The sequence below is a fragment of the Psammomys obesus genome, unplaced genomic scaffold, assembly GCF_907164565.1.
Source record: "Psammomys obesus unplaced genomic scaffold, mPsaObe1.curated_primary_1811, whole genome shotgun sequence".
In the NCBI taxonomy this organism is placed as follows: Eukaryota; Metazoa; Chordata; class Mammalia; order Rodentia; family Muridae; genus Psammomys; species Psammomys obesus.
Genome location: NW_026596036.1, coordinates 138,218 through 163,027, shown reverse-complemented (window position 1 = coordinate 163,027; position 24,810 = coordinate 138,218). Strand labels below are relative to the sequence as shown.

The following is a 24,810-nucleotide window of genomic DNA, read 5'->3' as shown; positions in this document are numbered from 1 at the left end:
AAAAGCCTAACGACAGGTTTTAGAGCAGAATTTACCAGCCTTTCAAAAAAGAGTTAACATCAATAGTCCTTAAGTTATTCCACAAAAAAGAGAAAAAAGGAACATTACCTAATTCATTTTGTGAGGCCACAGTTACCCTGATACTTAAAACACATAAAAACTTAACAAAGACAATTACAAACCAATTCCCCTTATGAACATAGATGCAAAAATAATCAATAAAATACTTACAAACCAAATCCAAGAACACATCAAAACAAAACAAAACCCAAAAATTTCACCATGATTAAGTAAGTTTAATCCCAGAGATGGAGGGAAATATATGAGAATCAATAAATGCAATTTAGCATATAAGCAAACTGAAAGAAAAAACACTACATGATTATCTCACTAGATGCAGAAAAGGCCTTTGACAAAATCCAACACCCCTTCATGATAAAAGTCTTGGAGAGATTAAGGATTTAAGAATGTATGTAAACATAATAAAGGCAATTTACAGCAAGCTGATAGCCAACATTAAATTAAATGGAGAGAAACTCAGCAATTCCACTAAAATCAGAAACAAGACAAGGTTGTCCACTCTCTCCATATCTATTCAATAAAGTACTTGAAGTTTTAGCTAGAGCAATAAGAATACTGAATGAGAACAAAGAGATAGAAATTGGAAAGGAAGAAATCAAAGTATTATTATTTGTAGATGATATGATAGTATATATAAGTGACCCTAAAAATTCCACCAGGGAACTCATATAGCTGATAAACACCTTCAGTGAAGTGGCTGGATAGAAGATGAACTCAAAAAACAGCTAGGGTGGGCATAGAAAAGCCTTAATTTTACAGATGACAATTTTTAAAAAAAACACCCAAATGACCTAATGTTATGGTTCTTTAATCCCAGCTCAGGAGGCAGAGGCAGGAGGATCTCTGGATTCAAGGCTAGCCCAGTTTATACAGTGAGTTCTAGGACAGTCAGGGCTATATAGCAAGACCCTGTCTCAAACAAAGAAACAAACAAACAACTGAGAGACCAAAAGATTAAAAATCAGCCATTATTATTAAAGTTTAAGGCCTGAACTAGCTGGGTGAGGTCCAGTAATGCACTGAGGGGAAGAACCTGTCATACTGCATTCTTTCCCCTCTCACTAGAGATACAGTTGCTAGGAAACTGGCCCATCCCCCCTAGGGAGGGACACCAGGTCATTAATGGTCTGGGGACCTTCCTATAGACAATCAATTCAAAATGCAGCATTTTGACCAATAGATGCTTGCCAGGCAGGAATCACCCCTGCCTTGGGCATGCTGGGAGGGACCAGAATCTTTAAGTCACCCAACTAACCTGAGCACGGCACACTTGGCTCTCACCGCTTCGCAGGTGTGAGCCCAAGATGCAGCTTCTAATTTGTAATAAAAAGATCCTCATGTGGTTTGCAACGGACTCGGCTCCTAGTGGTGATCTTTTGGGGTATCTCGATTCGGGCACAACACAACAACAAAACAAAATTGCCTGAAACCTATGATTATGTAAAGAAAACGAAGAGCAATTGTCCTTTGAGAAGACCATGTCTTACTTTCTCCCGAGTGCCTCTCTTTCCCAACCCTGTGCTTAAAATCGCTATAAAAGCACTTTAAATAAACTTCTTTCCAGTTCATCCTATCTTGCAAAAATTCTCTTCTGCCTCAAAGCCACGAATCCTTGGTGTGCCTGAATGGCGGTCTCTGGAAAGAATTCTTCAGTCACTGAGGACAGTGGTGGGGAGGCTGCTCTCTCCACCACTCCTCTCTGCCGCTCTGGACAGTGCTCTTCTTTTCCCATTTCTTGTGGAGAGTAGCAGATATATCCAATAGGAGATCTATAGGATAATTTACAAAGTATTTGTTAAAAAGCTGAGTGAGTTGAATGAGCACATCAAGAAGACGTGGGAACGAAGAGAGCTGAGCAGATTGACTTGTTTGGCTCTGAAAGTAACAATGATGATGCCACATTGAGTTCTGTGGGGAAAAAAACAAAATTCTAACTTGACTAATCCAAATCACATCAAATGTCAAATCAAAAAGGTATTAGAACACTTACACTACGAAATTTCAAGAATTTACCCAATTAAAAATAAAGCAGTTGAAGAGAAGGCTTGCCTACCTGTAGCTCGTAGCTTGCTGGCAATAGATTTTCTGTACTATCCTGCTGTGTGAACCCTGTTCCCATGGAACATTCTTTACTCCTGCAGGCCTCCTCCAGCCCAAGAAATGCAGTGGGCCTTCCCAACCCCCAGCAAGGCAGCTTAGCATCCTCAAGATTACTATACAAACAGCTCCAATTAGGCCAGAGACCTGCTGTATCCTGAGCACAACAGTTGAAAATGATGAGAAATACTGTTTTCAGCAAAGGCATTTTGGAGCGGCCTAGATTCTGACGGATCTCAAATTCAACTTTAATTCCACCACAATGGTCACTGTTGGGTCTCACTAGCACAGTTTTAAGAATATTTTGTTTTCTTCTGTTTTACATTTATTTTTTAGTGTGTTGGGTGAGTGAATGTGTCAACATGAGAGTTGATTTTCTTCCACAATGTGGTCCCCAGCGACTAAATTCAGGTCTTCAAACTTGGCAGCGAGTGTTTTTCTCACTGAATCATTTGCAGGCCTACAATACAGGATTTTGAATCTTTTGAACACCTGCCACCTCTCCCAGGACCCCCACCACCATCCCCCTGAGCTGGAAGACAAAATCTGAGACACAGTTCCTCCTCAGAAACCTGAGCTAGAGGGCGGCAGGTGCTTGGGCATCTCCCTGATGTGTGCTGCCCTGGAAGAGCCCACCTCTTCTTGTGCCTCAAGAATTCTGATAAGGTGACTTTGAAGAAAAATGGATCAGTTACGATTTGGCTAATTCCCATTACCTGTATATCATCTCAGTTTCTAGCTTTCAACACATGTCATTTTATGGCCCCGTCAAAAGACCCAAAATTTTGGGTTGGTATGAATCATTTTGTGCTATGAAATCTTTTTCCTGAGATTTCACCTAAAAGTTGACAACAATTGCATGTTGCAGACAAGTCACAAACATTGTTTTGTTTTTTTCTTATTTGAGTGTTCGTTGATGTTACGCTGACAAAGCAATTTCGAAGGGCCAGCTCAGTATGAACTCTTGGTGTGTGGGATGGGCTCTCTTCTGGATAAGTGGCTTGTAGCTTCATGAATTTCTAATTTTCGTTCAATATGTGTTGCCAATGTGTATGTTTTCAAACATGTGCTATCATGGACCCATGTTGCCAAGTTGTGTTTCTATGGTGACTGTGGAGCAGCTGCTTTTGTGAGAAGCTTTAGGACACAAACCACCACTCTTTGTTGACAATCAGTTTGTGGCGACTTGATTAGCCCTTTGCTGGGTCTGGGTCATCTTTGGTTGTTTCTCTACTACAGTTTCAGGCAGGTAATTGTCTTCCCAACCCATTAGAATTCTAAAAGGACTATTGATTTGTGCCTCTTTGTTTTTTTGTTTTTGTTTTTGGCGACCTCAGTTATTTAGGGGAAATAGTCAAGAGGGTTTGCCCAAGTCTATTTGTATACATATACACATATATACAAGTATTGTGTGCTTTTTTGACGAAAACATACACCGGCTCTTGAAAAGACGTGTTCCAATCTGCTGTTTCAGTTGTAGAGTTGTCTGGAGTAGAGTGAACACTTTAATTTGCTAATTTCCTCTTCCCTGGCTGCCATCAGGGCTCAGGGAGCACAACCACAAGAAGCTCTCACAGATTCACCCTCACAACACAATGGAACCCGAAGCGCGGGGCAAGCCGCCCCTGTAAAAGCACGTGAACGGAGCTGACACATGGTGGATGGTCTCTGAGCCTTGAAACACTGTCTTTGAAGTGGGCGCCCCCTCCTGGTGCACAGTGGGACTTCTGACACGGAACTAAACAGGAAGTGGTTTTTTCTGCGCAATCTCAGACTCCCCATGACTTTAGTCATACATAAAGCTATTATTTTTGTAAAACAAACAAACAAAAAAAAACAAAAAAACCAGAAGAAAGAATGTCTACTGCTCACAGAGAGACAAGAGTAGTGGCAATTGCCGCCACCATGTCTGGGAAAATTTAAGTCAGAGGACAGTGGGTGAAGGAGTCAGGAAGTTTTCTGAACCGGTGACCACTCACCCCTGATTTGAAGATTGCTGTGCCTGAGAAACTATGGAAGACTCAAGAAGGTACGACTCTTGCCAGCGAACTATTACTGCATCACAGGAAAAGAAGAAACAAAGCTATCCAGCCCCTACCAGATTCCAGTGGACAGTATCTGGTACCCCAACAGATTATTGTTATGTAAATAGACAGGAAAATAAGACCGATAAAGAGGAAATTAGTGAAGCATCGAGGCAAGCCAGAACTGACACGTTAGAGTTAGCTTGGAAGCACATGAAAACAGCTGTTCTCAGTAAACAAAGAGTACAAAAACTGAGCAAAGAAATGGAAATTAAAGGAAGATGAAATCAAAATCTAGAGATGAAAATGACGGGGTCCAAGTGAAAATACACATTGGATAGTAACAGAATAGATACTGCAAAAGAAAAGATTAGTGAATTTAGAAGCATAGCAATGAAATGTGCCTGAAGAGAAACCAAGAAAAAAATTAAACAAGTAGATAAATGGAACATCATTTTTCTTTGGATTCCAGACAGCCCATTGTACAGGTAACCGTGAGTCCTAAGATAAAGGGAGAAGCATGAAAATGTTTAAATAAGTAGCAAGTTCAACATTTCAAAATGCATTAAAGCAGTACAGCCACAGATTTAATAAATGCAACAAACTCCAAGTACAAGAAACCTGAAGAAACCCATACAGGCCACACTGCAAACTGTTCAAAACATGCAGCAAAGCAGCTGGAGAAAATCGCCTGTTACATAATGGAGAAACAAAGATGGCAGCCACGTCCTACTGGGAGCAAAGAGAATATACTCTTTTCAAATGGAGATGGAAATCAAGGGCTTGGTGTACTCTGGATGCTCCAAAACTGATTCCCCAGCAAAGCACTGGGTTCTAGGACCCAGAGGTAATTCCTGAATGTAAAGGCAGAGGAGCCAATAGTGATGTTTACACTAAGCACTCTCTAAAGCAGGCAGGATATTCTTATAGACAGCAGCCTTAGATGGGCTCCTGAATTCAGAGTGATTTTCTTTACTGAAAATGATGGATACTTTCATAAACATGAGTGGGGATTTTCCCTTGTTGGATGATCCTTAGTCCACAGAGTCAGTTTGCTCATCACAGCCCCCTGTCTCTCCATAGTCTCAGCCCCCATCATCTCTATGAACCACAATAACTAGAACCAGACTTTGCTGTAGCCACAGGTGTGGATTTCCAGCTGAGCCACTGAATCACCTTCAGCCTCCCTGAAAGCCCACTCAGTCACTCTTGCTAAGCATGTGTTCCACTGGGTGACAGGTTCCCTGTTAAATTCTATTATTGTTTTATCTCACGTCTCCCATGTATTTATGCAGTAGGTCTGTCTGTCCTGTGAGAACAGCCACTGCAAGCATCCCTTGAGTGTAATCCCAGTACTTCAGAGACTGAGACAGGAGGATTGTGAATTCATGGCCATTCTAGGCCACAGAGTGAGACCCCATTTCAAAACAAAACAAAACAAAACAAAAGTCTGATTTATACATCCCATAATATAAAAGCAGTTGTTAACAGATCTCAGATTTAACTATAAGCCTAAAAGTTAAACATTTTTAGTTTATAAATGATTGCTTTCTTCCTTCCTTTCTTTCTTCCTTCCTTCCTTTCTTTCTTTCTTTCTTTCTTCCTTCCTTCCTATTTCTATAGCATTAGTGTGGTCTTTGTATTATTAATGCTTTGGTAAAGTCAATCCATTCTTAGCATTTTATTTAGGACTGGTAGCATCCATGGTTACCTACTCATTCATCTCCTGCTTCCTTTCGTGTGTGTGTGTGTGTGTGTGTGTGTGTGTGTGTGTGTGTGTGCCTGTGTGCCTGTGTGCATGTGTGTGTGTGTGTGTGTGTATGTTATGATGGTGGTGCTCCAGTCCACAGCACAGCCTTTCTCTGTGTAGCCTTGGCTGTCCTGGACTCGCTTTGTAGACCAGGCTGGCCTCGAACTCACAAAGATCTGCCTGCCTCTGCCTCCCCGAGTGCTGGGATTACAGGCATGCAGCACCACACCTGGCTGGTTTAGAGTCCAAAGATCATTCCTCAGAGACAATTTCTTATTTTAAAATGTGTGTGATTAGTGACAGCCTGACCTCACAGTGCATACAACACTAACTCAGCACACTCAGGAGTGTGACCAGGTGTGCCATTGATACTTTGGTGGGAGGACAGAGAAGTAATACAGATACTTGTCAGGTTTGTCCTTCAGTCATTTTCTGCACACCATCCTCAAGTAAGCTAATTTTAAATCTGAAATCCTCTGGCAAGAATCAATGCTCCTACAGACCTTACGGCTTTGACTCAAGCAATGCTCTCAGTTTGCAATATCGCAATTGTAACCACTCTCCTCCAGAAGAGGACAAGGGCATTTGCTTTATTTGAAAAAAAAAAAAAATCCCTGTTATTTACCTTTATTATTATGTGTGAAGTGTGAATGTGGAGATCAGAGGACAACTTGCAGAAATCGGTTCTCTCCTGCCATGTAGGTCCCCGGGCTTTAACTCAGGTCTCCAGCTTTGGCAGCAAGTACCTTTACCTGCTAAACCATCTTGCTGGCCCAAGGGAAGTGTCTTTTACTTTTATTTCTAGCATAAAACATCTTTTGTTTTTGTTTTACCATGTGTTCTTTGCCTATAATATTGGCTTGTAATTTGTTGTGCTAATTAAGATGGAGTTTAGTATATGTTACATTTCAGATCCCCTCCTGGGTTTATAATTATTGCATCAACGACAGCAAATCAGCCTCCTTAAATACTGCACAATTTAAAAATCAAAAGTATCTCCAGGCCAAGGCCTCCTTTCAGCAATTGCATCTTCTAAAAATCACAGGAATCCCTGCAGAGGCAGAATGCACTATTGACAGGTGAAGATGGAAGATTAGCTCAGGCTGCTAATTATTAAATGGGCCTTCTGAGTGAGATTCAAGGATCCTCCCTTGGGCATGCCTTGGCTTCTTTGGGTCTGTGGACTCTAGATGATTATCTTGTACTTTATGGCTAATGTCCACTTATAAGTGAGTATAAACTATACATGTATTTCTGGTTCTGAGATACCTCACTCAGAGTGATCTTTTTCTAGTTCCATCTGTTTCCCTGCAAATTGAATGATGTCTTTGTTTTTAATAACTGAGTAATATTCCATTGTGTAAATGTATCACATTTTCTTTATCTGTTCTTCAGTTGAGGGGGACATTGTTTCCAGTTTCTGGCTATTACAAATAAAGCTGCTATGAACATAGTTGAGCAAATGTCCTTGTGCTATGGTGAAGCATCTTTCAGGTAGATGCCCAAAAGTGGTATAGCTAGGTTGTTGCTGATTATTAATATTTATTATTGATTTATCTTTTAGTTAAACAGTGGTTATTCCTAACCCAGCTGTATACCCAAATCACCACACAGAGACTAGGATATATTTAATTAACCTAGAGCACAGTGCTGGGCAATACTTACTCTCTCCTAAACATCCAAGCCTGCATAGCTCCCTCCCATACAGTGTGTATTTCCCACATTATACTTCTTTTGAGTCATATCTTAGGTCTGGTTCATCTCTCCTGGTGTTTCCAGGTGCTCTCCTCTCAAACCTCTCTTCTCCCGAACCCCTCCCGCTCATTTCTTTCTCCTCCCCTCTGGACCAGGATGTCCCACCCTATTCTCTCCAGTGCTCAGCATTGGCTGGTTGTGTCATTGGCAGTACAGAGAACAAATGGTGGCATGTTTACACAAACTTGAGAGAGGTGATGCTTAGACTAAGAGATGCCTACAGCTGGGGGATATGGAGCCTGAAGTCACTAGCTCCTATAGCCAGGAGGAACTTCCAGGAGAGGGAGGGGAACACCAAACCATCCATAAAACATTTGACCCAAAATTTATCTTACCTACAAGAAGTGTGGGGATTAAGATGGCAGAAATTGAGGGAATGGCAAATCAATGGCTGTCCTAACTTGAGACCAGCCCCATGGGAGAGAGCCAGCTGCTAACACTATTAATGATAACTGTTGGCATAATGTTCTTTTGAAATGTACACACCTTACCCTTGTTCATTTAAATGCTGATTTCTCCTCCCCCCAACTCTCTGGTTTCAATCGGATATTGCATTGTGACACTTATTCTAAGAATCCTGTCTCAACTGTGTGTAAACAGGCAAAAATAAAACAACTAGCCACAATGTTGTGCAAAGGAGGAGCCAGAGGACAGGAAAGAGGGGAGGAGCCAGAGGGCAGGAAAGGAGTGGGAGAAGAAGAGAGCTTGGAGAGAGAGCTGGAGGAGAGATCTCGGAACAGCGTGGAGAGATGGATTAGACCTAATGTATCACTAAAAGCAAGTATAATGTGGGAAATCTAAATGTTAGCAAACTATGAGGGCTTGGAGGTTTAGGGTGGAGTAACTATTGCCCAGCATTGTGTTCTGTGTTAACTAAATAAACCCAGTCTCTGTGTGGTGATTCGGTTTTACAGCTGTTTAGGACTAACAGCAGAATTACCAGAAGATATATCAATAGTAAATATTAATAGATTTCTACAACAGATAACTCTATGATTGAAGACAGGAGCCTAGCATATTGTCTACTGAGAGGCTTCAGGCAACAGACACAGAGACCCACAGCCAAACAATAGGCCAAGCTTGAGGAGTCTTGTGGAAGAGTAAGAGGAAAGATTGAGGGAGCTGAAAGGGTCAAGGACACCACAGGAAGACCTACAGAGTAAACTAAATTGGGCCCATGGGGGCTCACAGAGGCTGAGCCACCAACCAAAGAGCATGCATGTAGCAGATGTGCAGCTTGGTCAACATGTGGGTTCCCTAACAATGGGGTTCCCTAACAATGGGAATAGAGGCTGTCTCTAACTCTGATGCCTGCCTTTGGATGCCTTTCCCCTAGCTGGCCTCAGTGGGAAAGGATGTTCTTAGTTCTGCTGTGACTTGGGATGGGTTGCTACCCCTTGGGGCCTCCCCTTCTCTGAGAAGAACAAAGAGATGTAGAAAGGGGGCACAAGGGTGAGATTGGGAGGAGAGGCGGGGGCCTGGAACTAGGCTGTAAAGTGATTAAATAAATAAATAAGGGGGAAAGATGAGAGAGAAAGAGAAATAGCTGAGTGTGCTGGCACACACCTGTAATCCCAGCACTCTGGGAGGCAGAGGCAGGCGAATCTCTGTGAGTTCAAGGCCAGCCTGGTCTACAGAGCAAGTCCAGGACAACCAAGGCTACATAGAGAAACCCTGTCTTGAAAAACCACAGAGAGAGAGCGAGAAAAAGAAAGATATAAAATGAACAAGAAACGGGTCTTGTAGAAAACTTGGGTAAAGGGCAACATGGGCTTCTGGAATTAAGAACCTCTACCCCTGTGAGAAACCCCTTCAGGAGCTAGAATCTGGAGTGAGCTAGAGTGTGGAAAGGGGTAGGAGAAGATGTGTATGGAGAAGTAGGGGCACTGAGGTCCTGATAGAAAAAAGCTTCCTGTTGAAAATTTATGCATCTATTTATTTTATCTGTACTTTGCCTTCATGCGTGTATGTGCACAACCTGTGTGCCTGGTGTCCGCATGCGCGTGTGTAATATCTTTGAGGTTAAGAGCACTGGTTGCTCTTCCATAGGTTCTGATTGAAGTCCCAGCAACCATCTATATAAATGGTATTGGATACCCTCTTCTGGTGTGCAGGCAGAATACTTTATAAATAATAAATACATCTTTAAAAAAATAATAATTTGAATCATGGAAAAAGAGGTAGAAAGAATGTAAAAGGCAGAGGGTGAGGAGTGCTCTGTCCCCTGGACAGGACGTGGTTATCACACTCATGAACTCACAAACACTGTGGTTACCTGGACATGATCAAGCCAGCCTAAATTCTGGCAGAACGGGGAGAGACCCACCCTACTGAGAAGCTACTCAATGTTTTGATAGCTGCTGGGGGAAGGAGAATCGTTCTTTTTCGAGGCTGTGGCCAGAGTCAGGTTTTCCCAAGCTTCAGTAGATGGTCCCACACCATGAGCAGCACCACCTGGAGTAGGTTGCCAAAAAGACGTGAAGTTGAGGGGTGTGTGGGGACGCAGTTGGAGGAGGGGCATGAGGATTGGATATGATTATATTATACATATATATGAAATTCTCAAGAATAAAGAAAATTTTTTAAGAATAAGTGAAATGAGAGTATTCCCTCTTCTTCAATGTTGATAGAAGCCCTTGAGAAGGATTTGTGTTCATTCTCCTTTACATGCTCAGAAGAGTTCGGAGCAAAGCTATCGCACTTTAGGTCTCTAAGTGGAAGACACTTTATCCCTACGTCTATCTTGTCTTAATTTGCTTTCAGTCAATGGGATAAAACACTATCACCAAAAGCAACTGGGCAAGGAAAGGGTTTATTTGGTTTACAAATCCTAATCCCAATCCATCAGGAAGTGAAGCCAGGGTGGGAGTGTAAGGCAGAAACCTGGAAGCAAAAGCTGAAGCAGAGCCTGGCTGTAGCACATAAGCCAAGTCAGTGGGGGCCTAACCATTTCACCTTTCAGCCCGAGGCCACCCAGCTAGCTGGCTTTGCCTGGGGTCACAGAGCAAAGACCACAAGACGCACACACAGCGTTCCTAAAGCCTGACCGAGCAGTACACAGACAACAGCAAAAGCATCCCAAGACATGTGTGCAAATGTGGAAATAAAATGACCACAAAATAAGGGATTAAAAGAATACTCTTGGAGCAGATTGCTGGCGCAGCCGAGCAGAGCTGAAAGGTCAAGTCCTCAGATCTCCTTGGCTCCAGCAGGCTTGCACAGTGCTGCTCCAGGGATGGGAGCTGTTACCTACAGCGTCCCTGGAGTTGTGGCCACTGGGGAGGGGAGACTGCAAGTTCTTTCCTGGTAGTTGTCTGGAATCCCCAGTGCCCCACTGGGCCTTCTCCAGTGCTGCAGGTGGGGCTTGTGGGAAGAGCAGCCCATTCTCTTCAGAGCAGCTTTATCCAGCAAGAGCTGGATTGTAGGTTGTGTCCTGCCATCCCCAACTCATGCATCTGATTCTTGAGAAAGGAGCCAAAAATATACATTGGAAAAGATCAACATCTTTAATAAATGAGGCTGAGGAAACTGCCTCACACAAAAGAGCTAAAATAGGTTCCCCTTGCCCTGTAAAAACAAACAAGCAAACAAACAAATTCAATACTTACCAAAGCCCTTACTGTAGGAACTGGGACTTTGGAATGCTGGAGGAAAGTTCAAGACCCGGGCACAGGCATGTTTGTGAAGGGAGCTCCAGTCTCTTCTGAAATAATCAGCACAAGAATTGACAGAGGGTATGACACAGAATTTAAAAGCTTCTTGTAACAAAGAAAACAATTAGAAGTCAGATAGAAAAACAGATAGAAGTCAGACTACTGAATGGAAGGAAATCTTTGTATAAGAAATGGAACCGTTAAATACCAAAAAAAGCAAACAATCCAGTCGTAAAGGGGCAAACAGTTCTCAAGGTGTTTTCTCAAGAAAACACCTGGGTGTGGCAGCACATACTTGTAGTTCCAAGACGGTCATCAGCTACTCTACAGCCATGAGGCAGCCTAGTCCACATGTTGGGCTCAACACCAATCTAGGCTACGCAGTAAAACCCTCTTTCAAAAAAGGAAACAAACAAAACCCCCAAAGAATGGTGAGGAGGAGAAATTTCCACAATGAATTCATGAAAAAAAAAAAAAAAAAAAACAAAAAACTACTACCTTTATCCACCAGAAAATTGCAAGTTAAATCTACACTGAAATTCCACCTCTTCCTAGTAAGGATGGCTAAGATCAAGAAAACAGTGGGGCTGAGAGGTGGCTCAGCGGTGAAGTGTACCTACAGAAGACTTGGATTCATTTCCTAGTGCCCACATGGTGGCTCACAACCATCTGTATCTCCAGTTCCAGATTTGACACCCTCTTAACTAATTAAGCCTGGAGCGGTGGTGTGCCTGCAATCCCAGCAGTCTGGGAGACAGACTGGATCTGGGAGGCAGATCTGTGAGTTGGAGGCCAGCCTGGTCTGCAAAGTGAGTCCAGGACAACCAGGGCTACACAGAGAAACTCTGTCTTGAAAAACAAAACAAAAAACAAAACAAAAAAAAAAACCAAAAATTCCCAAACCCAGCACCTGTTCAGCATGTACTAGGTTGAACCTGTAACACAAATACACAAAAGATACTGTTCTGCCCAGTTCATGAACCCCAAAAGACTAGGAATAAACAGACTCAGCTGTAAATACATGAGGTTCTTTTTATTGTAAATTACAAGCTGCAGCTTGGGCCCACAACAACCATCACCTAATCGGTGAGAGCTGAGCCCCCTGTGCTCAGGTTAGTTGAGTGATTTAAAGATTCTGGTTCCTCCCAGCATGCCCAAGGAAGGGGCGATTCCTGCCTGGCAAGCATCTATTGGTCAAAATGTTACATTTTGAGTTGACTGGCTATAGGAAGGTCCCCAGCCCATTAATGACCTGGTGTCCCTCCCTAGGGGGATGGGCCAGTTTCCTAGCAACTATATCTCTAGTGGGTGGGGAAAGAATGCAGTAAGGCAGTTCTTCCGCTCAGGGCATTCCTGGACTTCTCCACCCACTTAGTTCAGGCCTTAAATAATAGCTGCTAATTTTTAATCCTTTGGTCTCTCAATACAGGCAAAGAGGAACTTTTATGTTTCATGAGCTTGTTGGCCATTTGTATGTTTGCCTCATAGAAATGTCTATTAGATCTTTGTTCATTTTTTTTCTTTTTCTTTTTGGGTTTTCAAGACAGGGCTTCTTTGTGTAACAAGCCCTGGATGTCCTGGATTTCATGGAGATCTGCCTGCCTCTGCCTCCTGAATCTGGCTTTTTTTTTTCTTCTAGCAAGACAACAAGTGGGTGCATCCATAATTTAGCAATGTATGTCTATAGTTTAAGAAATGTATTCTGGCCAGAAAGTGGCGCACACCTATAATCCCAGCACTCAGGGAGGCAGAGGCAGGTGGATCTATGTGAGTCCAAAGCCAGCCTGGTCTACAAATTGAGTTCAGGACAGCCAAGGCTACACAGAGAAACCCTGTCTCAAAAAAAACAACCAACCAACCAAACAACCAAACAAAAGTAATTTGTTCCTAGGCATGGAAATACAAAACTATAACCTAGCATTAGGGAGGCTGAAATAAAAAGGTTTGAGGCCAGTCTGGGTTACAGAGTGAATTATAGGGCAGCCTTAGCTACATAGCACAAGCTTGTCTCAAAAACAAAACCCAGGGGCTGAGGAGATGGCTCAGTTGATAAAGTGCTTACCACACAAGCCACCACACACAGCCCCCTTAGTTCACTTTCAAATTGGATATAAAGTGTTTTTTAAAAAATTAATATCTTTTGGGATGTATGGCATATGCGTGTGCAAGCAGGGCTTGTGAGTGTGGGGTGCATGCGTGCTGAGGCGACTATGTGGAAGCCCGAGACCGTCCTTGGGTACCGGTCCTTGTTTTCCACCTTGTTTAAGGCAGAATCAATTTGTCATTTTTCTGCTACATGTACCAGGTCGGCTGCATGCATCAGGTTAGCTGCGTGCACAAGGTTAACTGCGTGCACCAGGATATTTGCATGCACCAGGGTAGATGCATGCACCAGGTTAGCTTGCCCCTAAGTTTTTTGATATACTTCTGTCTCTGCCTCTTTCTCACTGTAGGGCACTGCAGGCTCAGTGTCTTGTGGAGGTCTGTACTCTGCTTCCAAAAGGACATCTTTTTGGTGTGTCCTCCAGAGAGGATAAACACTGTGTCCTCCAAAGGCAAAGGTAAAGAGGGTTGTAGAGACAGCTATTGGTTAAGCACCTACAGGGAGTCTTACAACCTTCTGTGACTCACGTTCCAGGGAATCTAATACCCTCTTCTGCCTCTTTGGGCAGCAGGTTCACACATGGAACACTTACCCACATGCAATCAAAGCACTCAGATACACTCATATTGCCATTGCTCTTGGTTATCCATGGAACTCTGATATTAAGGTCAAAGTCTGGCGTTTCCAGATAGCCTCTGAGCTCTGGAACGATGGACATGACAGTGGACTCCATTTCTTAGTGGGGTTCCCTCTCTGCTTGATCTGGGGAAACCCAGATCCCCTAAGGTGTGTCACATAGTCCTCAGGGAAGAGTAGGGCCTGTAGCCCACCGACCCTTTCCTGATAAGAACCTTGTTCAGTAAGCACCCGGGAATTTCTGGAGATACCCACCCTATGCTAATAAGATGTCTTGGTATCTTGGTTTTCAACCAATGACCTTTAGCTGTACCTGGAGATTATCACCCATAGGATAATTAAGTACTGCTCTCCCTTCTTATGATAGGGCTGTTCTGTAACATGTAAATAAGTATCCCTGGCACCCCCTAGCCCCAGGAAATCAAACACATTCACCCTCAAAACTCCTAATTCATGAAATAAAGCTCTCCACTCCTCCACCATGGCTGCCTGAGACTCGCCATTTATTCTGGGGAAGGAAGGGCTCCCTGAAGAATCACTGCTGAATGCCCTGAGCTTGGCTGCTAATTAGGCAGCTGCCTGACCAGCCACCCTTGAGGTGGGGGGGTGGGGGGCTTGACTTCCAGTCAGTCAGCCACACACTGCTGGCGGAAGAGCTGGTATATAGCTACAATGAAACATTATCTTCTCAGTACAGCAGGGCAGCTGCACATACAAACACAGGGTTTCAACAGTATGTACAAAACCTGTGCAAGCCCGAGCTAAAACAAATCCCAGCATGAAGAGGGTTGGTTGGGCACCCAGTACCACCCCCAGCCATTCATTAGCTGCTGGGAGAGGCAAGGACAGTTTTCGCTAAGCATATAGCCCCTGGTAAGTTGACTACTCTCAGGGGAAGAGCACACATGCAAGAATATTTGGCCTGCACTAATTGGACTTGATGGGTAAAGAGAGAAAGAAAGAGGAAAGAAATGTGGGTGGATCGTGGAGGGGGTTAGATCTGAGAAAGTTGGGGAAGGAGTGTGAATGTCATCAAAACGAGAGCAAAACTCTCAAAGAAGTAATGAAAGTAAGGAGTAAAAGTTAAGCCAGGTGTGATGCTGCCTTCTAGCATGGCACCACCATGTGGGCACTGGGGCCAAGCCATGGTCCTCTGGAAGAGCTCCAAGTGCTCTTAGTCACTGAACCATCTCTCCATTCCTCTGGCCTTGGACTCCTAAAGTAAAGGAGTGTGATGGCTCACACCTTTAATCCTAGCACTCAGGAGGCAGAGGCAGGTAGATCTCTGAGTTTGAGGCCAGCCTGGTCTACACACACACACACACACACACACACACACACACACACACAGAGAGAGAGAGAGAGAGAGAGAGAGAGAGAGAGAGAGAGTTCCAGGACAGCCAGGGCTACACAGAAACCCTGTCTCATAAAATCCAAACTAAATAAAAATAAAAATAAAAATAAAAGGCAAACAGCATGTTCAAGCCAGCCTGAGCCACATAGGGAGTTCCTGTCTCAAAATAAACAAGTAGGACTCTCTGTCAGTGCATAATAGGTAGTTTTAACAAAATATAAGTTTAGAACTGTATATAGAACACTCAGGGGCCTGGAGTAACACAACCATGGTGGTACAAGAGGCCAAGGGAGCTTCCCAAAGTGGATGAGGTCTGAACAGATGGAGCCTTGAAGGATAGAAACAGCAACTGCTAACTGGCTAGGGCTGGATACAACAGCTTGAGTAAGACTTGGAAGTAAACATATATGCAAAGTGAGAATTTTTGAGTCAGCTATTTTGACATGATTTGACTTCCCACCAGCGTTTTGTTTTAACATCTCACTAATATATGCAACAATCAGTCCTGACCCCACTTCAGCCCGTGGCTGAGTCATTGCTGTCATCATCGAATTGGGCTAATCAAAAAGGGACAGAGATAAGGTAGAGGTACTTGGCATATATATGTGTGTGTGTGTATATATATAATTTTAAAATGTTTCAGTTTTATTTTAAATTATGTGTCCATTTGTGTGTTTGTGTGTAGGCCTACACATGAGTGAGGGCAGGAGCTTACAGAAACCACAAAAGGTTGCTAGATCTCCTGGAGCTGGAGTTACAGGCAGTTGTGAGCTACTATGTGAGTCCTGGGAATTGAACCCTGCTCCTTTGGAAGAACAGTCAATGCTCCTAACTACTGAGCCATCTCTCCAGCCACCAAACAAATTTTAAACGATTTTAGGTTCTACATTAATGCTACCTTCTTCAAGTTACCAGATGGTGATGTGCAGGGAGAGGGATATGAGAGGTGGCAGTGGAAGCTAGGTAGGAGCCAGATCACAAAAGGCAGTATCCCATTCTACAAGGGCTGGACTTGATCTTTTGGATGAGAGGGAGGACTGAAGGGCTTTTAAGCATGGTCACGCTTGTTTGGTGACACAAAAGCACAGGAACAGTTTCAGAATTTGTAGCGCTGCTGGAGAGAAGATGCTATAAAATGTGGTTGTGCTTGGCTGTTGGAAATGGAGGTGAGGTGTGTAGCACTGAGCGGTGTGACTAAGTTGCAGCTCAGCTCAAGGCAAAAATCTCAGAAGAAGGGACTGGAGAGATGGCTCAGGAATTAAGGGCACTTACTGCTCTTGCAGCAGACTAGGGTTTGATTCTCAGTGCCCACATGGTGGATTAAATGGTCTATACCTTTAGTTGTAGAACAGCCAGTGCCCCTTTCCAGCCTCTACGGTGCCAGACTGGCAGGCAGTGTATGTAGTTTATGTATAGGTATAAATAAGTTTATGGTTGTGAGCCTAGCCTTGAATGGCTGAGCCATCTCTCCAGCCCAACCCCCCCACACCTATAAAATAAATCTTAAAAGGGGGTGGGGAGGTGGAGAGAGCTAGAGAGTGGTTAATAAAACTGGCTGCTCTTCCAGAGGACCCAGGTTCAATCACCCAAATGTCAGCTCTCTACTGTCTATAACCCTAGTCCCAGGAGACCTGATGCCGTCTTCTGCTCTCTGTGGGCATTTCAGTCATGTGGTGCACTTTCAAACATGCGTACAAAATACTCATACACATAAAAACATGTAGAATGGCTATTAATATTTAATATTGATTCTTATAATTATTAAGGTGGAAGTTACTCTTTAACCTGATATTATATAAATAAAAGATAAAGAAACCTGTTAGATTTTTAATATGCTGTAAGCACTGCGGCTGGGCAGACCTTAACCCTCTAAGCTGTTTTGCTATCCCAAGTTACCTGCCACTAAGTCATCCTGTTTGGACTGGATCTGCTTCATTACTCTGTCCTCATGGCCACATGCTCATGCTCCATTCTCCCCATGGAGACTTCTTTCTCTCCAGCTTCCTCTCCTCCTGCTCTCTCTTCTGCTCCTTCTCTTCGAACGCATGAGGTCTCCAGGTCCCAAGTCTGGGAACCTAAACTCCACCTACCTCTCTTCTGCCCAGTCACAGGCTTTGGCATCTTTATTAGCAAATTAAGGATAATTGGGGGATATTCCCTACATCACATGGATATAAGAGATGGTTCAACATTCATAATGACGCCCATGGCAGGGCAGTAATCAGATCTCAGAGCACTGAAAAACCAGTGCACAAAACCCTCTGCCAACAAAAAACAAATAAAACATTTTAATTAAAAAAAAAAAAAAACCAAAACAGCCTGAAGGAGGCAAAAGAGGAACGGCAGCAAAAGTAAGAGGAGAAATGCAGACATCTGAATGTGCTGTTTGCTCTTGTAGGCCTTTCGTATGTCTCTTTAAATACAAGGATCTTGAGAATGTTGACATCTTTCTTATATCCTTTTAGGACATTCCGTCTCAAGGCAAGGCAGAATGATTTTGTTCCTTTGGGGTCTACCTAGCAAATTTTGGAAACATTTTTGGTTGTCACAGTAGTGGGGAGGCCAAGTAGGTTGGGGCCAGTGATGATGCCAGGACAAAGGAGTCTTCCACAGTGGACACCCGCATGATCCAAATACCAATAATGTCAAAAGCAGAGACTCTGTCTTAGAAATACCAGCCACCTTTACAATTTTGCCCAGTGTCAGTCTTTCAGATTAAAGAGTATGGGAGTATGAGTATCAACTAAAAAATATTGAACTGGGGGTGGAGAGATGACTCAGCAGCTAAGAGCATTTGTACTCTTGCAGAGGACCTGGCTTCAGTTCTCACTTCCTACAATCATCCACACAGGATGTAAACCATCCGTAAGTCCAGTTCCTGGGGATGTAAAGCCCTCTTCTGACCAAATCAGGCACCAGGCACACACGGTACCCATACATACACACAGGCAAAGCAGTCTCTCTCTCTCACACACACATCAGAGGCTGCTGATATGGTTCAGAGGTTGAGAGTACTTGCTGCTCTTGCAGAGGACCTGAGGCACAGACAGTTGGATATATGTTTGAGAACAGCTTGGTCTACATAGAGAGTTCCAGGCACACTTATAATTCCAGCACCCAGGAGACAGAGACAGGAGGATTGCTGTGAATTTGAGGACAGCCTGGTCTTCCAATTAAGTTCTGCGCCAGCCTGGGCAATGATATCCTTTCTTAAAAACTTTCTTTTTTGAAATAAAAATTAAACACTACTGAGAGACCAACAGAACTTGAGTGTTGAAAGAGAAGTGAAAATCCATCCAATTCAGCCAGTGATTGTGAATTCTTGATTTAACAACCTGTCAACGCATGAGAAAATGCACTGTACAAACTCCAGCACAGCCATGTGTTAGGAGCCCAGTTTCAAAGCAGCTCCTCTCTGGAAATTGGTTCACTGTCTTTCCTTTTTCAATTAATATTAGCTTCTCTCTAGTAAGAAACCGTTGGTGTCAGTTTCACAGGTTAGGTTTACAAATGGACAGTTCCTCTTCATCATAATTTGAGATTTATAACAAGGTAAACTTCTTGTTTCTCTTATGCCAATTTGCTTAGTATTCTTACTGGAGCTTAGAATTAGGCACATTACATTATACACAGAAGGAAGCATAATTATGAAACTGTAAAACAAATTATACCTTGATATAAGATTACTAAAGAAACTATTACTGACATACAGAAGTAAGGTGAAGGATGGAATAGAGAAAGAAGGGGAAAAACAGAACAGCAGATGATATCTATCTATTGGGTATATTCTTTTTAATGTGATATATATATATATATATATATATATATAATTTATTTATGTATTTGAGATAAGGCTTCTCAGTGTAACAGCCCTGGCTGACCTGGAACCTGCTTTGTTGACCAGGCTGGCCTCAAACTCACAGAGATCTGCCTGCTTGTGCCTCCCAGTGCCTCCCTAAAGGCATGTGCCACCACACCTGGCTATTACTATGTTTTAAACGTGTTTTTCGTTGTTTTTTTTTCCCTCAAAGATTTATTATTTAAACAGTATTCTGCCTGCATGTATGCCTGTAAGCCAGAAGAGGGCACCAGATTTCACTATAGATGGTTGTGAGCCACCATGTAATTGCTAAGAATTGAACTCAGGACCTTTCAGAAGAACAGCCAGTGCTCTTAACCACTGAGCCCTTTTGCTTCGTTTTGTTGTTTCAAGACACAGTTTCTCTGTAAAGCCCTGGCTGCCCTGGAACTTGCTTTATAGACCAGGTTGGCCTCAAACTCAGAGTTCCAAACTTGGCCTGCCTCTGCCTCCAGAGTGCTGGGATTAAAGGCGTGGGCCACCACTGCCCAGCCTCTATGTTATTAAATAGTGGGACAACAGAGAAAACGTTCATCATAAATTATGTCCAGCGATGGCTGTTTCTTGCCTAAGGCCTAGGAAATTATACCAGTGGGCCCTTTCCTCTCAATTATAAGGAGTAAACAGGTTAAACAGGTACCTGTGTACACTCTTCTTCTGTTGGGTTTGAACATCTTAGGCTCCTGAGTACTGGGATTTCAGGCCTGTACTGCCACACTTAGGTGTTTTAGTATAAGGCTGAATTTAGGAGTTATGAGGGATGGGCAGTAAGAGGAGCCAACCGAGAACAGTTCTGATTTTGTGTTAGTAACTTCTTTCTTTCTTTCTTTCTTTTTTTTTTTTTTTTTCCAAGTTTTTCATTTATGTATATGTGTATGAGCCTGCCAGAGTACGTGTGTACCATGTGCATGAAGTGACTGCGGAAAACAAAAGAGGGCATTAGCTCCCCTGGAATCAAAGTTACAGGCAGGAGTAAGCCACCTCGTGTGTGTACAGGCAACTGAACCTAGGTCCTCTTAAAGAGCAATGAACACCCCTAATCCCTGAGTTCCAGCTACAGCCCCAGCAACTGGTTTTTAAACCATACTTGCTGTATGAACACTGCTAATGAAAACAAAAAACAATACCAACTGAAAACGCCTTCCCACTTTCAGAAACGGAGTCACTGCACAGCTGTCCTGCAGTCCAGCTAAGGGCAGTCTCCCAGTCTCCCGGTGACAGACCTTAATCACCTCTGCGGAGATCCTTTTGTGTTAACGGCCGCCATGGGACCACAGCACCGCCACCCTGCTCAGCATCAACTGGATGCAGAATCTGCAGTAGCTGGGCCAGCCCAGATAAAGGACATAGGTATAAAGCAACAGTAGGCAGGCCTAGACAAGAAAATGGCACCAGACACCACATGGCTGCGATCACTGAGAAGAGAATTCCAGTTCTAGGCACATGAATCAGGCCAAACATACGGCAGGTCTACCTCCCGTTGCTCCTGGGCACCGGAGTTTACTGCTCTGGGTTCTCCTGGCCAGGAATATATAAAAAACTGGAGGCCTAATGGGGTCTAGCGCCTCCTGCACCGCCTCTACTCCACTCCCTCCCCCCTCCCCCGCCCCCAATGGAGGCCAGGTTTCCCGGATGCCCAATGACGCAAGCGATCGGGGGCGGGGATGGGGAAGTCTGGCGAGGCTTCACCAAGTGGAGAGGAGATTCTTCGCCCCCAACAATGCCACTTTCTAGTGCCTTTTCTAGGAGGAAGACACTTGGTGAGACCTCAACCCCGGCAACAAGGGGCCACGAGGTGGCAGCAGAGGACCCAGCCTGGGCCTTGAAACCTGAGCCAAAAAACAGGCCGAGGAACGGAAGAGAATTCACTTGGGAAATATCGTCAGTTGTATTCAGTCAGAATAAACGACTGAATTTCAAAGAAATGAGAGTACGATTAATCAGAACAGGTTTCTCCCCGCCCCAGCTCTCCCTGGCCTAAGCTGCATAGGAAGCCACCTAACGTGAACTGTCTCTTCAATGGGTAAAAACCAAGAGAATAGGGGGGTCGTGACCTTTAAAAACTGACGTCAGCAGGAGCCTTGTCACAATCTCTTTTTGTTAAGTTCTTATTCAAATAAAACGGGTGACCTCCATAGAGGCTGCCAGATTGGTGCAGATTGGGACAGACGAAGCGGTCACTAGGAGCACGGTAGCGATGCAGAATGCTGTTCTAGAGCAGCCAGGGGCTCTGGCCACTCATGAGAAGCACAGAAGCCTCCGTGTTGGCTTGCAGCAGGCTAAAGGTAACGGACCGAGGAGGCGCACGGGAGGCAGTCTCCCGATTTATATGCTAATGAACCCTTCACTCCCATTCCCTTACCACCCCCACCCCTAGCTGACCATCAAAAAACTCTTCCGGTATTGCAAAATATCCCCAGCAGGCAAAATGACCCTTTCCTGGAAAGCGATGTCTAGAGGGGTAACTCATGTTTAATCCCTCCAACACAGCCAGATTTCACAAGGGCCACACAAACCATATTGTACATACTCAAACCAGAATTCTAGTTTTTTTGTTTGTTTTTTTCAAGACGAGGTTTCCCTGGATGGCCCTGGCTGTCCTAGAACTAGCTCTGTAGACCAGGCTGGCCTTGAACTCACAGTGATCCTCCTGTGTGATTCCACCCAAATTTGTGCAATATATTCACATAACGCAGAAACTGACATTTACATCTACAGAACTATAGGCTGAATCTGACCCTTGAATTAAAAAAAAATCATTATTAATGTTTTAACCTCAGAGTGTCTGAAATTTCTGACTTCTATTAAAAAGTGGAAACCATGGCACCAGGTCACGCCGCAAGCAGCAATAGCTGGTGGAGTGCAGACATTCGCACAGAGGCCCCGCCAGCCCTGTTCTCTTTCACACCATTAACTGCCTTCTTAAACAATTTATTTTCTACCCCTCAGATGCCTCATAATTTTAATTTTCCTTGTGTGACTCTTACAATTCAGCAAGTTAAACAGGGGAAATAAGATGATAAATAAAAGAAATAATGGCTACGTGACGAAGTATAGTTCGGACTGAGTTTATGTGCCCAAGCAACAGAAATCAAAACCTAGGTTTCCTGACACCCAGTCTTGTGTTTTTCTCCCACTAAGAATTTCACATGGAAGTTCACTGAACTAAAGTAGAAATGGTCATAACCACTAATGGACAAACTCCAGCTTCTGAGCGATTCAAGATTCAATGCAAATTCCTAACTTTTTCCTCAAGTTATTTCTGCCTCCTGTCATCTTCCACATTATCTGTCCCATGAAATGGGGTGCAGCTTTATGACTTAATTTGACCAATGAATTGTTATATAAGTTAATATGCATCCATTTGGGGAAGAGCGTTGCAGAATTTAGGAACAATTCTTCATGCTTATTTCACATTGTTGGGGGGGTGCAACAAACTTCACGGTGACACGGTAGGGTCTTCATACGGTAAGGCTTGGGTAGGCATGGTGGCACATGCCTTTTAATTCCAGCACTCACAAGCAGGTGGAACAAAATAAGTTCAAGGCCAGCCTGGTCTACAAGGCAAGTTCCAGGCAGCCAAAGTGAGACCCTGTCTTTAAGAAAAACAAAAAGTTCGCCTCAGCATCTTAGGGATCTTAATAATCTACAGCGAGCAAAGTCCCTTGCCAGTTACTCTGGACACGAAGTAATGATAAATAAAATCAGCGGTTTTGGTCCTGAGCATTCAGCATTGTTAAGAGACCCATTGGCCAGGTCCCAGATCCAGAACACAATATCCAGGCTTCTGATCACAACAGTAAAAGCTGAAAGGCAGCAAATTGCTGATTTCCCCCAACAGTTTCTCTGGTCACTACGTTCTGACTTTGAAGAAAAATGTTCTTTTCTCAGAGCCCTTCACACACGAGCCCTTCACTGTTCCTGCAGTTTGATTGGGGGAGAGAAGAAATGGAGGAGGCCCAGATTGCGTTCTCTCCATTCCAGAGCCTGATCCCAGAACTGTCTCCACCCACTAATACTCACACGTAACTTTGTCATAGGGCGACTATTACCACTCCCAAGGTGTCACAAACAGAAAGGATCTGCAGCTGGCGCCACTGCAATGTCAGGGCAAGCCAGCCAGGCTGCGCTCTAGCCTCACTGGTACCTGGGCTTGCCTGAGCCCGGAGAAAAGCGGCATTCTCTAGGGGAAAGAAGCCTTCTCAAGTGGGAACAAAAATGATGTGAGGCGAACACACATCCCGGGCACTATGTGAATTTGGGGTGAGTTCTCTTAGGCCTAGTCAATTTCTACTTTCCAGCAGCTCCTAAGCTGCCCCCTGGTGTGATCGCGATCCACCGTTTTCCTGGGCTTTCCCCCAAACCACCCGCGCCTGTCATCTTTGTACACTTGCAGAGGTCATAAATGCTGTGGGCTCAGTGCAAGCAGAGCTCCAGCGACGGTACCGCTGCAGGGATCAAAGGCCCGCCGGGGGCGGCCGCGAGACTGAGCCTGCGCAGTCCTGCTCCCGCCTAGGAAAGGGTGGCAGCCACGCGGGCTCGGTCCACCAGCGTGCTCGCTGGAGGCGGGAAAGTCTTAGGTCGGTACCCCACGCCTGCCCAGGCAGCCTGTTCTCTCCAGCGCCCGGCCCGGGGGGAGGGGGCGAGGAGGGCCGGCGCCTCTGACTCATCATCTCCAACCCCCTTCTCGCGCGCGCTCCAAGTCTCAGGACTTTGAACCTGGGCGCCCGCGCGAGGGGCGCGGCGGCGGCACCTGGGGCAGCGCGGCTGGGCCAGGCGCCGGCCCCCGGCCTTTGCCAGTGTCGGTAGCTGCAGGCACGACGGCTGGAGACCCCCAGCCGGCTGCGGTTGCCTGGCCGCGGTGGCGGCGCCCCGGGGCGCGGCGGCCTTCCCGGCTCCTCCCCGCACGCGGGGCCAGTGGTCGCGTCCGAGGAAACTCGGCTAGGCCCTGCTCCCGGCGCCTCGCGTCACTCAGCAGATGCACAGCGCCCCCGCCGCCGAGAGAAGGCTCTTTATTTTCCAGTAGGTCACGGGGTAGCGGGGCATCCTGGGATTTGTAGTCTCTGGTAAATTAGGCAGGACCCGGATCCAAGGGAGACCTGGAGCACAACCGACGCGGATTCTGTGTTGGCCGGTGCAGCAACCCGGCTCGGAGTGGATGGTATTGTGAAAGGTGAACAGACAAAACAAAAACAAAAAACAGTGAGATGAGGCAGATGGGAAGCTGGATGGAGAGGCAGGGAGGAAGAAGGCGAAGAATGCGAGGAGGAAGCAGCTTGACAAGGAGTGAGGTGAGGGAAGTCACTAGTCCAGATATTATCTTCCTCTAGTAGGAAAGAGAAGAGAAACGGGCCTGGTTTGAGGGGAAAGTAAGGGCACTCCTCCGGGCTTCATGCATGTTTTGGGGGAGTCCAGTTGTAGTCCAAGGGAGGGCCATGATGCAGAAGTGGCTGGAGAATGCCCCCCTTGGCGTAGGGAGACAGTGGCACCTGTCTTG

The 24,810-nt window shown here is 44.8% G+C and overlaps 2 protein-coding genes across 6 annotated transcripts in view; one reads left to right on the top strand and one right to left on the bottom strand.

Annotated features, from left to right (window-relative positions):
• Nucleotides 1-23,396: 23,396 nt before the first annotated feature.
• Znf219 (zinc finger protein 219) overlaps nt 23,397-24,810 on the top strand; it is a 14,136-nt gene continuing 12,722 nt past the window's right edge. The window contains exon 1 of one of the 2 annotated variants that reach the window (XM_055621658.1): nt 23,397-23,576. The gene's annotated coding sequence lies outside the window, so the exon portion shown is untranslated. The remainder of the gene's footprint in view (nt 23,577-24,810) is intronic. The other variant, XM_055621661.1, reaches the window with a different exon arrangement.
• The window catches only part of Tmem253 (transmembrane protein 253), a 2,814-nt gene continuing 2,314 nt past the window's right edge, over nt 24,311-24,810 (bottom strand). For 3 of the 4 annotated variants that reach the window (XM_055621662.1, XM_055621665.1, XM_055621664.1), the window contains one exon: nt 24,311-24,802. Coding sequence is in view for 1 of the 4 variants with exons in the window: in XM_055621663.1 (XP_055477638.1) it covers nt 24,341-24,412 (72 nt within the window). In the remaining 3 variants the exon portion in view is untranslated. The remainder of the gene's footprint in view (nt 24,803-24,810) is intronic. The other variant, XM_055621663.1, reaches the window with a different exon arrangement.